This window comes from Lycorma delicatula, chromosome 12, assembly GCF_047948215.1.
Source record: "Lycorma delicatula isolate Av1 chromosome 12, ASM4794821v1, whole genome shotgun sequence".
Lineage (NCBI taxonomy): Eukaryota > Metazoa > Arthropoda > Insecta > Hemiptera > Fulgoridae > Lycorma > Lycorma delicatula.
In genome coordinates, this window is record NC_134466.1 from 70534059 (window position 1) to 70556406 (window position 22348).

The 22348-nt window shown below is 31.5% G+C and overlaps 1 protein-coding gene across 5 annotated transcripts in view; it reads left to right on the forward strand.

The window, feature by feature from the left end:
* Positions 1-895: 895 nt before the first annotated feature.
* Mmp1 (Matrix metalloproteinase 1) overlaps positions 896-22348 on the forward strand; it is a 158575-nt gene continuing 137122 nt past the window's right edge. For 2 of the 5 annotated variants that reach the window (XM_075379309.1, XM_075379312.1), the window contains exons 1-2: positions 898-1269; positions 22016-22069. In XM_075379309.1, coding sequence (XP_075235424.1) covers positions 1141-1269; positions 22016-22069 — 183 coding nt within the window. In that variant the 5' untranslated portion in view covers positions 898-1140. Of the gene's footprint in view, positions 1270-22015; positions 22070-22348 lie in introns of all 5 variants that reach the window. The other 3 variants (XM_075379313.1, XM_075379314.1, XM_075379310.1) reach the window with 3 other exon arrangements.

Consider the following 22348-nt stretch of genomic DNA (forward strand, 5'->3'; position numbering starts at 1 on the left):
AAGTATTATCATTTATTTTTTTGATTATTTTTCACGTAATGACGTATACGATGATGTCTACCTTTATTATTTTATATTGATTGCAAAATATTACAAATTGATTCCAAATATTACAATTTTGACTTATGTCAAAAAATATTCTAAAAGTCGTGCGATTTTTTTTCTTTCTTAGGTTAAAAAACTCGTAAAATTCGAAAACACAGATTTTTATTTACATATTTTTCATAAAATTGATTACAAATTTTAAACGTACAATTAACTTTTTTTAAGCAAGAGATATGCCGTTCAAAGTTTAGGATGAAATTGAACCAAACAGATTTAACGGTATAATATACTACTACAAGCGTAACGTAGTAAAACGTATCATACGATAATTTTTTACTTAAACATTTATGAAAAATAAAAAAGACTCTTCGCATAACCTAGAAAAAATTCCAGAAAAAGGAAATCGTATATACTTTGATGTCAATTATTATTTACGACGAAATAATTAATTCGATACGTAATTAGTTCTTTTCCGGCTTAATTTTAATATTAAAAGTATAAATACAAAAAATAAATAAATAATTTTTTTAAATTTATTCTTTACTTATTATTATTTAAATCGATTCATTATCTTCGTAAATTATTTTAAATTTTGTTCGTTTTAAAAAGATGACCGATCTATTGTCTTTATTTTAATACTGTGATTTTTTATAATAAAAAAAAAGGGTGTTGAATTAATTAACAAATTAAGCGACACGGATGACGTCACAGCGTGGTGGTAAAGATTATTGCTAAGAATGAGTGACGACATCGGCCTTTTACCGGTTACTAGCTAGAGACTGCAACTGCCGAGTTGTGACTGCTGACGTCAGTGACGTATAAAAGGTTTGAGTTTACCGTAGGCAGATTCAGTGCTGCTCTGAACTGGCTTCGAGTCGCGCGAGTTATAAAAGAAGAGAACGGCAAATCGACTTCCGAAGTACATTTTTTTTCATTTTTCATTTATTATTGTCAATTTTCTAAAATTATTCTTATTAAATAATAGTCTTAAATTTATTTTTATTAATTTTACATGTGTTAAAGTGATTTTATTAAACGTTATATTTTTTTTATTTAATAATTATTGACATTTATAGATATTAAAAAAAAATTAAAATGGAAAGGACATCGCTTAAAAATAAAAGTTACCTTTCGTTCCTTTTTATATTATTAAGGTGTATTATATTTTTAATGTTATACAAAACAACACAAGTCAACTCTGTAAAATCGGAAACTCAAGCTATGGTAAGCGTATTTTTCTTTTATTAATTTTAGTCTGTAAATTAATTAAATCGTATCGAAACGTATTTATTTTTTATTGGAATAAGTAGCCTGTTAAAGAAGTGTAAGATAATTTTTAGATTAAAAATGTATACATTAAAATGTTTGTTTTACATACTTAAATAACAATTTAAAACAAATACGAGTGAAATTTTTCATGAATATTACAAGTCTAGAAAAAAAATACACTTTTGTTTGTCTAAATTTTTCTTATACTTTTTAAGAAAAACTAAAAATAGATTATTAGTTTAAAATAATTTATAAAAGTTTAAATAAAACTTTATCTTCAATTATTTAATTTAACAAAAAAAAGCGATATTATTCTCTAATTTTTTTTAACCGGCTTCAAAAAATTAAACTATTTTCAATTTTACTTTTATTGTTTTTTTTGTACTATTTAAATATTTTTTTTTTTTTTTTTACAAATTGAACCGATTTCGATGATTTTTATATTTCATCGGAGGTTATTCTCTATCGATCCCGTAATATTTTTTTCCAGATAAGTAAATTTAAAATCCATTTATTTATTAAAGAATTTTTGAAAAGAAAAATTGCACGGCCGATAAAAACTATATTACGATTTTTACTTCGTAATTTGCCGGTATCGTACGGGAATATATTGTATATTACAAAAACCGATTATACTCTTATATTTATAGTATTGTATCTAGTAATAAACAAACTGACCGAGAAATTAGTTATTTCGTAAACAATATGCCGTAAATATAAAATACAAATTTTAAAGATTTAAAAATTTATATAAAAATTTTTCTAATTTTTTTAAATATTTTACATGCATACAATGCTTTAAACTTAAACTAAAAAAATATAAAGTATATATTTCTTTAAAAATCTGATCGTATTATAGTACGGGTATTTAAGAAATCTCAGGGGTACCTCATACACCCACCTTAGGGTGTAGACTGACCTACCGGGTCGGTCTAGTGGTAAACTCGTTATCGCAAATCACCTAATTTCGAAGTTGAAGGTTCTAAGGTTCAAATCGTAGTAAAGGATCGTAGTACTTCAAATCGTAATCGTAATACTATACGGATTACCGTGGGTCACCTTTTATTTGATTTTATTGATTTATTGGATACCGGTGTTCTTTGGTGGTCGGGTTTCAATTAACCACACATCTCAGGAACGGCCGAACGTTTTCTTTCTTTCTCCTGTTTAGCCTCCGGGAATTACCGTTTAGGTATTACTTCAGAGGATGATATGTACGAGTGTAAATGAACTGTAGTCTTGTACAGTCTCAGTTAGACCGTTCCTGAGATGTGTAGTTAATTGAAACTTGACCACCAAAGAACACCTGTATGCACGATCTAGTATTCAAATTCGTATAAAAGTAATTTCCTTTACTAGGACTTGAACGCTGGAACTCTCGAATTCCAAATCGGCTGATTTAGGAAGATGCGTTCACCACTAGACCAACCCCGGTGGGTAGGAACGGTCGACCTGACACCGAACAGCATTACGCTTCATTTACATACAATCCTCTGAAGTAAGCGCGGTGTGTGGCATCGCGCTTAGTCCGCTTACGCTTTTAGATAAGCTTTAGGAGCTATTTAGAATACCCGGTCGCTAAACTGTTCGAGGCTCAGTAACCGTTTGTGACACAGACGTTTGGTCGTATGCTTTAGGGAGACCGAGAGGGGTGGCGGCGGGAGAAATACCAAGCCAACTCATACCAACAAAAATCCTCTGAAGTAATACCTTACGCTGGTTCCGGAGGCTAAACAGAAAAAGAGAGTAAAAGTAATGTAATATGAAGTAATATTTAATAAAAAAACTGGTTTAATTAAAAAATGATTTTCACTGTTATTTAACTTCGAACGGATTCTTCGTTCGACCAAGTAACTATATATACTACTATTCGTATTTATGTATCCGTGTAGATCAAGAAACATTTCGTAAGTAACGCGGTACGAGTTGTAAATGATTCTTGAGAATTATATAGGTATCTCTCCAAATAATAAACACCTCATGACATATTTATTCAAAAAATAACGGATAAAGTGATTTCTCGTCGTTTTATTCATCGAGCCACCACCCACATCGGGCATGCCAAAACCCACTTAAATGGAGTAGACATTCAAATTCGTAAGTAATACTTTTATTCTTTTAATCAAAGAAGACTTGCTGTATAAATACTACTACTCTCAAAAAAAAAAGAAAAGAAAAAGAAGACATTTGCTTCTTGTATCGTGAACACATTGCCTATCATAACCCCAAGAGATGTTTGGGACAAAGAGTGTTAAGCAATAAATTATTTTACTCGTATTGAAAACGCGTTATATAATATATAAATGCCTCTACGTAACAGGGATTATATTCTTTTTAATATATTTTAATTAACGGTTTAATTCTTTAATTGATGTTGAATTTTTTATTTTCTCGTTTAATAATAGGCTTATACTTTTGAAAACACAATATCAAAATTTAAAAAAAAAAAAACTTTTTCAAAATAACGCGGTTACGTATTTTTAATTTTAACGATTGTTAATCGTTTACAGGGTTACTTCATATCGGAAAAGATTTATCGATTTAGTGTTCTCTTTCTGAAATATAAACTATTTTATTATACTCTTATTTATATTGATATTAATTTACTGTAATTAGTAATAAAAAAAAAAAAATTACCTGATTTATTAATGGTTTTGTTTTAATTTAATTATTTCATTACGTTTTCAAAAATATTTGCAGTTATATTAATAAATATTTATAATTATATTAATGTATTTGTATATCTTAATTTATTTTTAGTGATCACGCCTTACTAATGCGAATCTGTAATCTTTTAGAGATAACAGGCACTCAAGAAATGATATGGCCAAACCTTTTTTTTTATAACAACCATAATTTCTTTTCTTTTTCTAAAATATTATACGATGACTATTTTCGTGCGTATACAGTACACATATTAAGGGCGTATACCTATCTTTTAACAGGTACATGTAAGATAACGGGAAGGGCCGGCATGCCGAGGTGTGACGGTTCCAATGAGTCGCTGGGGACTGCTGGGGATATAGTTTAGGGAATAATAGAATAATAAAACACAAGATATAGAGAAAAGACCTCGACACCACGTCACGACACTCCTGAAAGGGGCATATAAAATAAAATATTACTCTCAAAAAGAGCTACCGATAGGCCGACCTGCCATGTCAGTATATAGCTGGTAGGCGGGAAGGCCTATTTGAGTATAAAGACACTCCCCTGAGTGGCGTAATACTAACAATTCGGTCCGGCCCAGGGGAGCTGAGAGGAAAAAAAAAGGTGCATGTAAGATAGCCCCGGTTTTACACGGTAAGCGCTACTCGTATTTACGATGTTTGTATACCTACCGCGTAGCAATTAAACTCCTTAAATAGTTGAATTTGTAGATCCGCTTCCATTAAATTAAAAAAATAATAAATAAGTTTTCAGTTAAAAATAAAGGTTCAAAACATTATCCTGGATTAATTGATATTTAGCTATTAAACCGATTAGTTGTAAGGAACTGAAAGATCCTTTTAAATAACTACATCAAGGACGCTTCAGGAAGTGTTTGCTACGGAAAATTTCCTCGAAAGTTTCTCAATATATCAATGAACCGCCGGAGAATAGGCTCTAAGGAAAATTCTTAAACGTTTTTTTACCGTCTAAAAGTATTCTAAACAACGGTACGTAAAAGTTGACGATTTCAAATTATCGACTTTTGTATTCAGATATAATGATTTACATCGTCTGTTATATTTTTGGATGATTAATTCACCATATACAATGGGAAACTTGTGCGTGGGAATATGAAATGGAAATTTTGTAGCGTATGAAAAATACCATGCCTGACCGGGATTCGAACCCTGGACTTTCTCATGAAAGGCAGAGACGCTCCGTTACGGAGATCGGCTTTGATATCAAAAAATTTGATATTTTATTCAAATAAATTGGTAATCTATAATTATTTTCAATTTATATATTTTAATATTCCTCGTCGTTTCTTAACCCAAAGGAATAAAATAATTTTCGCTTAGCACTACCTTTTTTTGTTTAACCACCGGGACCACCATATTGCTTCAGAAGACGAGATGAATGATTTAAAGCGTGTAAAAATGCCATGTATGACCGGGATTCGAACCACAGATCTCCAGGTAAAAAGCCGACACGCTACCACTCGCGCTACGGACGCTTTGTATTACCTTTTTCTTTTTCCTGTTTAGCCTCCGGGAATTATCGTTCAGGTATTACTTCAGAGGTGAACGAGTATGATATGTATGAGTGTAAATGAAGTGTAGTCTTGTACATACTCATTTCGACCGTTCCTGAGATGTGTGGTTAATTGAAACCGAACCGCCAAAGAACACCGGTATCCACGATCTAGTATTCAAATCCGTGTAAAAATAATTGCCTTTACTAGGACTTGAATCCTGGAACTCTCCACTTCCAAATCAGGTGATTTGGGAAGACGCGTTCACCACTAGACCAACCCGGTGGGTTATGTAGTTTTGCACTACTTATACCAGTCTTTTTTAACGGCTGTGTCCTATAAAGTATTCGAGGTACAAAAAATTGGTTCGATAGCGATCAGAGTTGAGGTCAACAGAATGAATATGTCACTTGTAATGCTGATTCATCAAATTTTGATACTTTGTATGCTAATATGTAATAATGTACCCGATTCAAAGAAGAAAGTAACCGGCAACCGATCTACATATCTGAATTCTCTTAATCAACCTGCCGTAAAATGTTTGTTACGTTGAGAACGGCTAATTTTTAAAATTTCTTATTACTACCCCGCATAAGATCGCATAGAGCCCCTACAGTTATGATACATAATACACTGTAATGTTCCACATAACTGTAGATTGTTTAGATTTAAAATCCTCCTAAGGATATTGTTTCTTTTTTCCTAACTTTTTGTTTCAAATTGTTTTACTAAAAAAAAATGTACAAATTCTTTGTATGTTCTTTATTGATCAAATTTAAAAAAATAAAATAATTATGACTGATGTTACTAATACAAACAGTATTGATATTTTTTATATTAGTAGTACTTTACTAGAAACTTTTATTTGTAGCTACTTCCAACCGAGTAAAATACGAGTACGTATTGTGGTATATGCTGTTAACTGTTAATCAAAAGTTTACTAATGTTTTCAGTACGATTAATATCGTTACTAAAAGTACATCACACACTTGTTTATTTTTACCTCGCCAGTTAAAATACGAGCATCCACCCAGGACATCCCTTTTTAACTGAACATTCTAATCTTTTTTAATCATTTTCCTCTTTTCTTCTCTTCTGACAGCATTTCCTTCTCGATATATACCAAATCCATAACGTTCATATCTTTCATCGCGTATCTTTTTTCTCCGTAACTCCTCTTTATTTCTTGCCCTATTACTTTATTTTTCTACCGTAATTGCGCTTTCAAGATCTCTGCCTTGTTAACGGTAATTTTTCCTCCTTTGTACATGATCAGTCCAAGTTTTGAAAACTGTATCGTGTAACTTAAAAAAAAAAACCCGGTAAACGATTTAATGTATATCGATATAAATTTTTAATAAGGTAATTTGTTTTTTTTTTATGCAGAGTTTGTATATCTTTATCGTAAGGAGTATTCAAAAATATAAAACGACATTGAAGTTGTGAATTAGTCAGAGAAATCTATCATGTTTTTATTATATATTTATATCTTTAAAAAAAAAAAAAACTAAGTTTTGCTATTAATGAAGCCTAATTAACACCTTAATTTGTTGTTATTTCTGTAAAGTATAAAAGATAATTTCTGGTCAAAAACTACTCTTTAATCACGGACAGTATTTAAAGGCTCAATATTTGAACTATTCTAGGAATAATCAAACTTGTACGCACATCAGTAACGATAAAATATATATAATTATCTACAGTTTTTTTTTTTGTTTTTTTAATAATACATATGGATTTGTTTTTAGTAGCGCCTAAAGATATTTATTAATTAATCGAATGAAAATATTTCTTTAGATTATATCTTAAGAATGAATCGGCGGTAGTAAATTATTTAAGTACTGATTTTTTTCAAGGTATTACAATAGAATTTTTAATCTCTTTTCAACATTATGGTTTATTATGCATAAATGAAATCATTCGCTTACTCATAAACGTTTTGTTTTGATGCCAAATGAATCATGAATCGTTTATGGATTATAAATAACGGAACGACTCGTATTTACTAATTTATGTGATAATTATATCGCTGTAATCATTTACAGCGATATAATTATAAATTAATAATGTCGTTAAAATTTCTATCGGTATGGTAGGTGACAATATTTCTTAAAAGGTCTACTTTTATCAGAATGTTAAAACTATAACCCCACATTATTTGTTAATTGTACTTTATTTTAAAAATAGTAAAATAATTAAAAAATATATGCGTAGATTTTTTTAGTGTTAGTACGCCTTTTCCTAATTTAACAAGTTTACTATCGATGAAAGAAACTATTTCTAAGAGAGAGATGAAGAATTAAGGTTTTTATTAACATTTCAAATAACTTTTTTTATTTTTTATGATCGACTTTATCTAAAAAAAAAAACCATAAAAATAGTTATGGAAATTTTTTTGTCCGGTATTATTTTAATGTTAATTCTACCCATAAAAAAGTTATGAAAAATTCGATGCGATTAAATTAAGTTTTGTTTTTAACTTTGATTATTATAAATTCAGAGCGGTGAAATTTTGTATATGTATTTCTCATATTGCAAGAACAATAAAAAAATATATTTTTAAACTTGCTTTTCTTAAAAAGAAAAAATAACAAAAACAATCAAAACAAAACAATTCGTAGTAAAAAGTAAAAAATAACTCGTTTTCAAGAAAATTACTTTAAAAAAATTTTCTGTTTATTGAAAAGAAAAACGTGAGGCGCGCGTCCCATGCTTTTATTTTTAGCTAAATTTTTTCTTCTTTTTGTTAATCTTAATTTTATGAAATCGTCATCAAATTTTTATATACAACTAAGGTGTGTAGCTGAGGGGCCGTAGTTTGCGAAAAAAAAAATGAAATCGACGAATATTTGGATCTGAGATACGTCGAGGAAGAATACAACCTTTTAGTTTGAAATATGAAATTCGACTACCGCGTTAACCGCTTGGCCGTAAACCTTCTGGAGAACGGTGAGGATGTAAGAGGATTTAAGTGGCTACACGTTCTTTTCTTTCCATCTTCCTGTTTAGCCTCCGGTAACTACCGTTTAGATAATTCTTCAGAGGATGATATGTATGAGTGTAAATGAAGTGTAGTCTTGTACATTCTCAGTTTGACCATTGCTGAGATGTGTGGTTAATTGAAACCCAACCACCAAAGAACACCGGTATCCACGATCTAGTATTCAAATCTGTGTAAAAATAGCTGGCTTTACTAGGACTTGAACGCTCGAACTCTCGATTTCCAAATCAGCTGATTTGGGAAGACGCGTTCACCGCTAGACCAACCCGGTGGGTTGGCTACACGTTCTGGATGTTAGTAACCCTAACCAATGTTGTAGGGACATTCTATTACGAGCCCAGCGTCTTCTTTTGTTAGCGGTTGTCGGTGGTTACAGGACAGTCTCGCGAGAGGCAGTAACTGTGATCGCGGGCATCAAACCTGTGGATATTTCGACTACGGAACGTAGCCAGCGATATGTTGCGAAGAAGGGAGACCTTCTTTCTGCTGAGCGTATGCGTGAGATCGAAGACCAAGGTTTCTTGGCAAGATAGGTGGAATACTTCTTTGACAGGTCGTTATACGCATGGTATATTTCCCAATGTTAGAGACTTGCGAGCGGTTAGCTGGGTATCCCCCAATCGGCATACCACTCAGTTCATCTCTGGACATGGAGCCTTTAGGGATAAATCGGCAAAGTTTAGGTCGGTTGATTCCGGCTTCTGTCCGGACTGTAGGGTCGATGACACCGTGGACCATGTCCTTCACATATGTCCCCGGTACGAAGCTGAGCGTACCAGTGTTGTTAGGGAACTCGAGAGAGTAAACTCTATTTTGGATCTACGAGTCAACCGGAGGACTCGTAGAGAGTGGACAATAGTTGCTGGCTTCCTTCATTTCCTCGCCTTGAGCAGAGCTGCCGAAGGGATTTAGTAGGTGATAGGAACCTGGGTGGCTAGGGGCCGCCTGGGCAGTTGACTGGCCGAAGGTAGACCCTTAAGGCAGCGTGCCTCGGTTAGATGTATTGGTGGCATGTATTTAATCAGGCTGTCGGCGGAGTTGCGGCCGTTGTCGGCGGGCGGGGTTATCCTTGCCCGGTGGGTGCGGTCGCGCTCCGACGGGGGCACTTATGAGCTAATGACACTGTCGGCGGGGCTTCTCTGGGTACTGCTTCGGTGGTATGCAGGGGAGTCTTGGCGGCGGTCTGCGAAAGATGGTGAATGTCACGCGGGACTCCGTGATGGCGCTGTGCGGGAGTAGGCGTTAATTCTCCTCTCCCGGGCGGACCGGAGCGGAGTCAGATAGAAACTCATTTTGAGTATTAAGCGGGGTTCTTAAGGGAACTAGGTCTAAATTTCGATGTATGAAACTTTAGCGGGAAAGTTTGTTGTTGAGGCTATTAGTACGGATCTGAGACATTCAGTAATCAGCTCTTCAATAGTTAGGTCTAGGCGCGGGGTCTTCGTTCCGCGGTTAGGCTTCTAGCTTAGTTCCTGAGGGCGACGTGGTAGCTGCAGGTGTCCGTTGTCTTCATTCTGAAGGCATAAACACGAAAAACTATCTCGGGGTGAACTTTACCGATGCAGATGTCCCTCGGGGTATCTGCATCGGTGACATCTCTGCGGGGCCTGGACTGAAAGCTGTGGTGCGCAATCAGTTTGGGGGCGAGAAGATGTCCTCCGTTAAAGCCACTACTGACTAGGAACGGAGGGCGTGGTGTAGCGACCGGACACGCTACGAGGTGGGATCTTCTCCCTTCGGGGGGGAATCGAGATGTTAGTAACCCTACAGTGTAATTATACCCGCTGAGCGCTGTGCATTAATTAATCAGTCCTTCATTCCGTTCCTATCTGTTTCTATTTTCATATTCATCTTTAATTTTTTTTTCTTTTCTAAGTGTTTTATTAACCCGGAATTTTTATGATTTTTGTTATTGTTATTTGTTTTCTATTATATTTTTAATCGTACAGTTCTTCCAAACTTCCTCGTGTACGATTCTACGTTCTATGTTCAGAAGTTCTATACAACATCATTATGTAAGTTTTGAGAATTTTCCTCGGGGATACCTTTTTAATATATGTGACATAATTTACTTAAAACAAACAAACAAGTAACCGATTTTAAATAAAAATTTGAAAGAAAAAATTTTTTTTTAAATACGTTAAAATTTATTACACATGTAAAACTATTTTCTACGAGATTACTACGTTTTATTACTTAAAAGGGATAGAAATATGTATAATGGTAATAATATATATAATATACTATTAATTACCGGTCTCTCCGCGAAGTTCATTCTTTCCTTAAGCAATGATTCTTTTGCCCAAAGCTTTAAACCGGTTGTTTGGCAGATTAGTAAACTAAACTGTGTACTTTTGCATTACCGCAGTATTTATTAGCTCTTCCGTAAGCCGCGTATTACATAATCTATTTTACTTCTCCTGATGCGACAGCAATAGTATAAGTCTTGTTATAAATAAAGTACAAAACTTTATTCTTCAGTTTTTATCAGGTATAATTATTTTAAGATGGAGACAGATTATTCCCTGTTTTATTTCTGCTTTTATATAACTTATCGTACGTGACTGCAATATTTTTAATCAGAAAAAATGTAAGGAAATATGTTAAATTAATACGTACTGAAACCGTAGCTTTGAAGTATTATAAAATTCCATTAGCGTTTATATTTTTATGCATCTTGTTTTATCTTCTCATTTTATTGTACGATGTAAAAAAATGAATGAAAATTGTATAAAAGAATTAATTAATAATGTAATTTATATATATAAATAAATTTATTATATTTAATTGCGTAGAAGTATTTCTAAACAAATTTTAATTAATTTTGTTATATAATTATTATTGTAAAAGGACATTACGTTATATGAATCAATGGTAATTCCGTTTCAACTTGAATGGAAATATTGTTTAGGTAATGGAATATTTTCTTTTCTTTATAAGTAAATGCCATTTTTTTATTTATTTTTTAATAGTTTATATTAATATATATATATATATATATATATATATATATATTAATTTGTTTTTATACAGTCTCAGTTTATTGTTGATTCTATTTTTAAAATATCCTTATTTAAAAAGATTGCCCTTAAAAACTAAATTTAAAAAAAAAAATACTTTTTGTTTTTTTTTTGTCTTGTCATTTGACTGGTTTGATGCAGCTCTCCAAGATTCCCTATCTAGTGCTAGTCGTTTCATTTCAGTATACCCTCTACATCCTACATCCCTAACAATTTGTTTTACATATTCCAAACGCGGCCTGCCTACACAATTTTTTCCTTCTACCTGTCCTTCCAATATTAAAGCGACTATTCCAGGATGCCTTAGTATGTGGCCTATAAGTCTGTCTCTTCTTTTAACTATATTTTTCCAAACGCTTCTTTCTTCATTTATTTGCCACAATACCTCTTCATTTGTCACTTTATCCACCCGTCTGATTTTTAACATTCTCCTATAGCACCGCATTTCAAAAGCTTCTAACCTTTTCTTTTCAGATACTCCGATCGTCCAAGTTTCACTTCCATATAAAGCGACGCTCCAAACATACACTTTCAAAAATCTTTTCCTGATATTTTAATTAATTTTTGATGTAAACAAATTATATTTCTTACTGAAGGCTCGTTTAGCTTGTGCTATTCGGCATTTTATATCGCTCCTGCTTCGTCCATCTTTAGTAATTCTACTTCCCAAATAACAAAATTCTTCTACCTCCATAATCTTTTCTCCTCCTATTTTCACATTCAGTGGTCCATCTTTGTTATTTCTACTACATTTCATTACTTTTGTTTATACTTTTTGTTGTAATCAAAAATGAAATAATTGTCGATTCGTTGGTTTATAAGCAAACCAAGTCGACCACAATTAATATACTTTGTATCGATTAGGTTCACCTTTTAATAACTGTCAATAAGTTTTCTATTTTCTTTCCCCAAATCAAAATTATATATATATGTTACAGTAAAACCCCTAATACCGATAAATCTTAAGATTTACCGGTAAATTCTAATATTTACCAAGTTACTTGGTAAAAGTCCGAAAAAATCTTGAAAACACATTTAATTCGGACTTTTACCTAGTCGTTTTGGTCATTGTTGACAATTACCATATTCTGTTGATAAAAGTTGACAATTCTGTAAAGAAATCACTTCTAAATAGGATAGGAGCATGAATTTAAAAATGCTCTTCTCAATTTCGGGATTTCAGTTCAAAAATTGCATTAAAATTAATCATTTTCAAACGTGAGAATAATCAATTAATAGTTATCTCTTAAATTTACAGTCTGGGTCTAACACCCGGATTTTTTTTAACCCGATTTATTTTCAATTTCTTTCTGCGGGAAAAGAGTTTTGAATCCCAACTGAACGTTTTTCATTAAATAAAGTCATTTTGTTCGTTCAAACTATTCTAAAACTTAATGAAAGTTATAAAAAACCTAAAAAATATAACTAAAAATTATGTTTTTTAAAATATAGCCCTTCCAGTTTTCTGTTTATCATATTCGTCTTTCCGTTTACAAAACACCATGATTAAAAAAACATGCTGCTAAGAAAATGTGATTGAATTTTATTTAATATTATTAAGAATAATTTTTACACAAAAAAGTTAATCGATTATTCTTAATGGTAATTGTATTCTACAGGCTTTATCCTTTGAAAAGGATTTACTCTTTCAAAATCATTATTTATTATAGATGTTTATGCAAATCTGCAAAATTACTTTGTAATTCTAAATGTCATAATAGCAAACTTGCTGCAATAAGTAATAACGTGTGAATTTCAGAATTTAACAAAAATTTATCAAAGTTTAACAAAATCTTTCATTCAAAAAGTAATTAATATGAAGGGCATACGAGTTATTATCTAGTACTTGAGATGGGCTTTATTTTTAGTTATAGAGTTTTTTTGTATATTTTAGTCTCGAAAGGATTCATTTAATTATAAAGAGGAATTATATTGCTTGCTATTTACCATTGTAGAAGTTTGCTGAATATTAGTGTATATGAATTAATTACATAATTAACTTTATAATTAATTACTTGCATAATCGTTCGGACGACCGTTTCGCTTAAGCAAATCCTGAAATAATAATAAAATTAGTTATCAGTACATATATTCATTAATCATCTCACATGACATTGCGGTAAAAGTGACACAATCTCACTGGAAATCGAACCAAGCCTCAGATGAGACAGGAACCAACATATTGACCTTCAATTGACTAGTTAGATATAAATACTCGTACTTGCATACATATATATATATATATATATATATATATATGCGTAATTTCGTAAATGATTTTTATCAAAGATCAATACATTTTTCAGAAGATCGATAGATGAAGAAAATTTCGATAAATCGAAATAAATCTGTTTTCCTTTGATTATTTATTTTATCATGCAATTTCTTCAACAGTTTGATGTCCAATAATAATAGTGTATATTATTGATGATAAATTATTTTGCAAGTTTTGATAAATGTCATCCTTGACCGGGGCTTGAACTCGGACCACTGAATGAAAGGCAGAAACACTACCGCTCGGCCAAGGAAATCAGCAGTTTTCCCTTTCTTTTTTCCTCTTTAGCCTCCGATAATTACCTTTCAGATAATACTTCAGAGGATGATATGTATGAGTGTAAATGAAATGTAGTTCATTTGTACAGTCTCAGTTCGACCATTCCTGAGATGTGTGGTTAATTGAAACCCAATCACCAAAGAACACCGGTATCCACGCTCTAGTATTCAGATCCGTATAAAAATAACTGACTTTACTAGGAATTGAACGCTGGAACTCTCGACTTCCAAATCAGCTGATTTGGAAAGACGCGTTCACCACTAGACCAACTCGGGTTGGTTGACCTGAGACTGTACACTCTGCACTTCCTTTACATTCATACATATCATCCTCATTCATCCCTGGAAAGTATGAACAGTCACATACAATAGTTAAAGCTACTGCTGGAAAAAAAAAAAAAATATATATATATATATATATATATATAGGGTTATATATTTTTTTGTGTAATGTATACATTTTTTGTTTATATATAAATATGTATATTGGATATTAAAAAAAAATTGTATACTTACAAAAAAATATATATTATAGTAAGATATTTGAATTGGATCGTGTATGCTTCGCACATATATAGATTTGAAATTAATGATTGACTGTTTGAGGTTAACTTATTGACTGACTGGCAGGTAATACGAAAACTTTTTTTGTTGTTAAAATCTTTACAGAGCGCGCTGGTGAAGTTGTGTTGTTGACAGGTATGTATTATTGTTCAAACCCATTGTCCTCTTACAAGGACATTGGTTTCTGTATAAAAATATATACAATATGTATTATGTATGACCGTTGAAATATTACGGGTAACTACCCATAAATAAATCTTTTTATTATCGGTACTATGTTTCTTGTATCATTTATTTCTTATTCTTCCTTTCAGATATATAAATATGGAATAATTTCACGATGGCATTAGTCCAACAGTTTTGTATTGTATTGTTCATTAGCTCCAGGTGCAATGTTTTGTCATTCTTTGTATTGTAAATAAAGAAATAAATAATAATTAAATATATAATAAAAATTCAATGTTTTTATTAATTATTAAAATAATAATAATTAATTTAGGCTGTTATTTTTACAGATAAGAATTGATATGTTTTTGATTATCTGGAGAAAATCTACATTTCTAATGCTACATTCCCGTCCGACAGTTTTTTTTAGCATAATTTGTTATTGCAAACGGGTGTAGTATTCACTTAAAAAGCGACATAAAAAAAGTGATACTTAATTTTTTTTTACTTACTTGCGGGACTTCTAAACATCCTAGTAACTTCATACTTGGTTCTAGTAAAGCTCGTAGACTTAAGTACCTAGAAAGTTTGAGAATTCCCAAAAATCTTGGAGGGGACTATACGGGGACAGGTTTAAAAAAGAGGCTTAGAAGCAAACGCAAAGAAGTGCTTTTCAATACGCAATATCGACTGATCGAATTGTCCGATTGTAATGAAGAAAAAGCAAAATTTTAACTTTTCTCTAAATTTCATTTTCTTGTTCTATATACTTATCTACAACAGATTGGGATTTGACTCAATGTCGAGATTTTCACCTTCAAACTTAACAACGGCATCATCGGAAAATTCTCTCTACAAAATAGAAAATAGAATCGTCAAAATTGGCCTAAGTTCTAAGTGGAAAAGTGGTTTGAAAATGTGACTGTATATATATATATATATATATATATATATATTATCTTCAGTCATTTGACTGGTTTGATGCAGCTCTCCAAGATTCCCTATCTAGTGCTAGTCGTTTCATTTCAGTATACCCTCTACATCCTACATCCCTAACAATTTGTTTTACATATTCCAAACGTGGCCTGCCTGCATAATTTTTTCCTTCTACCTTTCCCGCCAATATTAAAGCGACTATTCCAGGATGCCTTAATATGTGGCCTATAAGTCTGCCCCTTCTTTTAACTATATTTTTCCAAATGCTTCTTCCTTCATCAATTTGCCGCAACACCTCTTCATATGTCACTTTATCCGCCCGTCTGATTTTTTAAATTCTCCTATAGCACCGCATTTCAAAAGCTTAAAACTTTTCTTCTCAGGTACTCCGATCGTCCAAGTTTCACTTCCATATAAAGCTACGCTCCAAACATATACTTTCAAAAATCTTTTTCTGACGTTTAAATTAATTTTTCATGTAAACAAATTATATTTCTGACTGAAGACTCGTTTCGCGTGTACTATTCGGAATTTTATATCGCTCCAGGTTGGCCCATCTTTAGTAATTCTACTTCACAAATAACAAAATTTTCTACCTCCATAATCTTTCCTCTTCCTATTTTTACATTCAGTGGTCCATCCTCGTTATTTCTACTACATTTCATTACTTTCGTTTTCTTTATATATACACATATGTAATTTTTTTTTTAACACAAGTGGAACTGATGGATAGTTTTAAGTTTTTCCTCTTTATTAATCAGGTTATAAAAAAATATTTTTCAAAAAAAAATTCTGTACGTTTCGTTGTTTGTAAGCCTATCTATTTTTTAAATAAAAATCTTCATCTATCTTAATTTACGCTGGATTGTTATAACCGATGCAAAATCATAATTATATATACCTTTGTTATTCCTTACATAATAACTTTAGCTTTAAGAACCTGTAAGTAACAATAATTAATTTTTCATGTTTTACAGCAAAATATCAGAATTATAATTTTTTTCTGTAAAGAGGTTCGCTGTCTGAAATTCCGAATGATTTCATAAAAATTGTTCTTAAAATTTAAATTTTTAAGGAAATACAAAAACAATAAAAATTTTAAAATACAAATAAAATAATCTTTATAAAAATCATAAAATCAACTTAAAGGATATTACAGGCTGATTTTTATAGACCTGTTACCCAATTGTTATTGTCTGTAATTTTTTTCTAAGAAAGGAAAATTTTGTTTTATGACACGAAGTTGGTAGCGCTACTCAACCGGTATAGATACGGCAATGTGAGTTGATTCACCTTGAGCTGCGTAAACCTTTGTGCCGTTTCCGGTCGTGTTACGAACAGAATGTCTTTTACCATAGAACAACGAGTTTTCATTCTTGAACAATATTTTGCTACGAAATCGTACGCGAGTGTAAAAGAATTATTTCAAATTAAATTTGTTGGTGTTCCTCCGCCAGAAATAATGTCAATTTCTAGGCTAGCAAACCGATTTCGAGAGACAGGTAGTGTTTGCGACAGAAAACGTAGCGGTCGACCAACTCGCTTTAACAGATGATGTTTTAGAGAATGTGAAAACAAGATCGCTCAATTCTCCACGGAAATGTTTACGGAAACTTTCCACGCAAGTCGGTTTGTCATATTCGAGTGTTCAGAAAGGTGCTAAAAAATTGAAATTGTATCCGTATCGCGTACGATTAGTCCAAGAGCTTCAGCCTCCAGATTTAAACAAGCGATTGCAATATTGCCGTCGGTTTAGGTCTCTCGTAAACGATAACGGAATCGAATTTTTAAATACAGTGTTCTTTAGTGATGAAGCTTGGATCCACCTCGACGGTTATGTGAATATTCAAAACTGTCGAAATTGGGCGGTTGAAAATCCTAACTCTTTACAAGACAAATCTTTGCATCCTGAAAAAATTGGTGTGCGGTGTGCGATATCTCGTCATCGTATAGTCGGACCCGTATTCTTCGAACAGACAGTAAATGGTGAAATATACAGGAATATTGTTCGCCAATTTGTGTCCCTCCTGGAACCTCGAGAACGGTATTGCTGAGTTTCAGCAAGACGGCGCTACATGCCACACGTCTCGAGAAACCGTGGATTTTCTGCAAGAGTTCTTTGATGATCGAATAATAAGCAAGGGCTTATAGCCTCCAAGGTCCCCAGACCTCACATCTCCTGACTACTACTTGTGGGCTATATTAATTCCAGGCCTTCAAAAGCAATCCTCACACTATTGATGAACTTAAAAGTCGATATTATAGACTTAATCGCGAATATTTCCAATGCGACTCTTAAAAAGTTTTCTGCTAATATGCTGAATAGTGTCCGTGCGTGTATAACCGCAAGGGGTGGGCATTTTGAGCATATACTTTAACAATTATGTAAGTAATAGCTTTTTATTAAATCTATTTTGTAAGTAACAAATACATTTTTTATTCCACCTAAATTTTCCTTTCTTAAATTACATTTAAAATTGGGTAACAGGACTAAAAAATCATTTTGTGTTAAAGAAGTTGTTACAGGTCATAGATTTTAAAGTCAGTGTTTACTTTTGAAATTGAAATTTAAAGAAATATTGTAAAAGTATTATTTGTTTGAATTTTAGTCATTTTTTTTTATCTGTTTTCCATAGTTTATTAATGTTAAATTTTAAATATCTCATCTTAAATTTTACAGATTTTATAAAGGTGTCCCAAAATGAGCTGACATTTAAATAAAACACATGTTTTTTATTTAATAATTGATAATATTTCGCTTTATTGGAAAGTAACGACATGATGTGTGACACAAAACAGCTGAAAAATAAGCACCCGACCTTAGCTGCATGTGTTCACTCTTTTGACAATATTTTCCAAAATATGTCATAATTGCTGGGAAATGTCAGCATTTTGTGTCGAATTTATTCTTTGAGGTCGTCAATTTGCGGTTTTATCGATGTACACTTTATCCTTAAGATAACCCCTGAGGTATCAAATGACATGACCTTGGTGGCCGATTCCTATCAGGTCGCTGCAAGATAACACAACAGTTAAATTTTTCTTGCAATAACTGCACGGTTTCATCGGCAGTTTGGAAACGTCTTATTGAAACCGCATGTCTTTCGTATCATTCATTTTAGACCGTAAAAAGTTTAAAATCATCTCACGATATCGAACTCCATTGATAGTAATGGCATTTTCATTTTCGAAGAAATAAGGTCTAATCGATTCCCTGGCCCAAAATCCGTAACAAAAAGTGACCCGTCGAAGACGGGTAGGAAGTTCTTCAATATTTTTTTTTGATTTGCCGATTCCAAAATTCACAATTTTGTTTAATGACAAAGCCGAAAGTGTGCTTCATCGCTAAAGATGACTTTTCGATATTTTAATTTTATTTTTCGATTTATATTTTTATTTTTGCAGTTTCTACGCGTTGTTCGAGTGTGTACTTTTCCATAATTTAGCCTCAATATTTATTGATAACAGAATTTAAAAATCTCTACTCTACTTTTACCGCGGAAAAAGTGGCGGCAAATTTAAAATATCAATTCATTTTGGGACACTATATGTGTATTAAATTTCGATTCTTATCGATTCTGTGAAAATTTTTCATCGGAATAAATAATGTATCCTTCAACATATGTATACACATATATATTTCTAATTGATTAATTTCCATTTAATTTTAGATAATTAGAAATATTTATTAAGAAACACGGATCGAATAATGAAAAGTAGTATATAATTTAGCAGAGTATGAAATATTTATATTTTCTAGACTAAATACTATTTAGCTTTGGTCATGGAATTTTGTCGGATAGCGTTAACAATTATGTAATTAAACTTTAACACTGAATTGTAATTATCATTAATTATTAACAATGTCATTTATAATTTCGCTGTTATTGACGTAAATTCTTGGAAAAAAGAAATTAGCAATTGATAGATATTACCAGCATTTCCACTAGGAAGTAAATTGAATGTAGTGCATTTTTTATAATCGCACACTGGAAACAGAAATAATACTTGTTTTGTGTAATTTTACGTAGTAACGATTTGTTTTTAACATAAAAACACCTTGAAAACCAGTTTTGTTACATTAATTTTTTTATTGATAATCTTATTTTACTAAACAGATTTTTTATTTGAATCTAGATATTTTACTTTTATTGTTATATTAAGTATTTTATTACTATTTATGTTTAATGTAGTTATTTTTATAATCGTTAGTCGATCCGCTGGCAGAGGTCAGTGTACTGGTATTCAGAGCAGCTTATCACGGGTACGATTCCAGACACGGGTTTACATTTTTTTTTTATTTTTTGGTATCGAAGCGCCTGATACAAAAGGCGAAAGCTTAATTAAATTTATAATACTTATTTGTTTTAAAATATTTTTAATTCAATAAAAAATAGCTCAATTTTTTTTTAATACGCGTAATTGGGAAAGAATATTGTGCGATGAAAACTTCTATAGTTATAAAAAGAATAATATAATTTTCAGGAATCTATGATTCCACAATGTGATTGATGGTGCCGGTATTTTTAAGTAAATGAAAAAGGGGAAAAATTTTCGGTATTTTTTAAACATTTTCAAGGAATCATCAACTTTATTAAAACCGGTTTTACGTGGAATTTTTTGTTTTGGGGTTAATCGTAAAAAGAAACCGTTAAAAGTAGATTTTACAAAAGGGAGTTTGAAATTTTGTTAAAGAGGATTTTCCAAAACGTTTTACCTTAATCAATTTTTGTTGTACAGCGACCAAATTGGGCGATGTTCTGTGCTATTGAAAATATTTTCATGTTTCATTGTATATTTTGATATAAGCTTTAGATTTGGAGTTATTTGAACAGAGATTTTGCATCTTCCTCCGTTCCTATCGGTGTCATCTACCGAATTACGAATTCATTGATTCCTGAAAGATTATATAAAAACGAACATATTATACTAGAAATTTTCAAATTTCCATGACGTTTTTCATTTTTATTTACGAATTTTATTTTTACTAGACTAATCCAAGAGCGCGATTCCGATATCATAATATATATTGTTTAAAAAGAAATGGTATTTCTAAAAATGATACTTTTATTTATTATTACATTTTTAAATCTTTGTTTAGAAAATTTAATTATCTTTTATTTTTATACTGCGGATAAACCTTTTGTCTAAAATTTATGAGAAAGAATAATCGGCAAAATAACTCTAAACTATAAAAGACTGGATCGTCACCTAATTAAAAAATTAATATTTGTAAATAAACTGTAATTCTATTTTAGGTTTTATCGGGTTTATTTAGACATAACACTTTTTTTCGAATTTTTATGAGATTTCGTGAAATTTAGTTAAAGAAATTTGGTGAACCGAACGTGAATAAAACGTTTAAGTTAATTAATCTGTTAATCGGTAACAGATATTACACTAAAAACTATTTCGTTAATTTTTTTTGCCGACGTTACTGATAAACGATTTTGTACCGATTCGCGTAAATAATAAGGCCGCGTTATTACTCCAGAACGTGTGCAGGGTTTCTAGTAGAACAAAGTTACCCTCCCACCCACGCCTGAAGCCCTATGCCCGAAATTTTTACAATATGGAGACGCTGTCGGGCCAAAATCTCATCACCACTCAGACTAAAAGCATTAAGAATAAGGAAAAGAATTAAAAATAAGTAAGGTACATTCAGGTATCGCTTACAAAGGATCCAAAAAGTATTTCGAGCACCCCCTTTTTGCCGCAATCGCTTAAGAAATGGGCATATATTTATCCCGTATGACATCAGCACATTATTTATTAAAAATTCTGCGACGGCCGTAATTTTAACTTACTCCAGAAATTATAGAGCCATCCAAAAACAACACTTCTCCTTTATTATTAAAAAAGCAACCTCTGTCATGCTAGGACGTTTACGGCGTTTAGTATTATCCGACTGAATTACAGTGTTGTAGCTAGGCTCCTACTACATGTAAAAGTAAAAAGAAATGCAATCAGAAATTCATCTTTAAGTTTCAACTTGAAATTACAATTAAATTTTAAAAAATTATATATATACTCTTGTCAACTTCTTTATATGTATATATAATGCTTGCGTATATAGAATGTAATTTATGTAAATTTATCAAAATTATATTTTTTTATCCAACGTGTATAAAATTATCAGCAGCAGCTTTTCATCACATTATAGTAAAATTGATAATGTAATTATTTATCTCCGTTCATCATCCATATTTATTCATTCACTTTATCCATTACAATAAATACAATTTTAATAAATTAAAATTTATTCTATTTTCTTTTGAGGTCCCTGGTGATGAATTATCATTGGCAGCTAGAATAGGATTTCCGCAAGAAAAGGTCGGGAATAAATTTAAAAAATATTGGCACTAAAGTACTGTAATCGCACGAATAATATATGTTTTAATATGTACGTGTGTGTGTGTGTGTGTGTGTGTGTGTATATACACCGATAAATTCGCATGATTTGTATTCTACACAATTTTATTAACATATCACGATCAGTTTTCAGGTTATCTAATAACGATTCCATTTCTGTTTTTTTATATTTTTTATTTAGTATCTAATTTTAATTTTATATCAAAGAATTAAAAATAATTTTATATTCTTTGAAAAGAT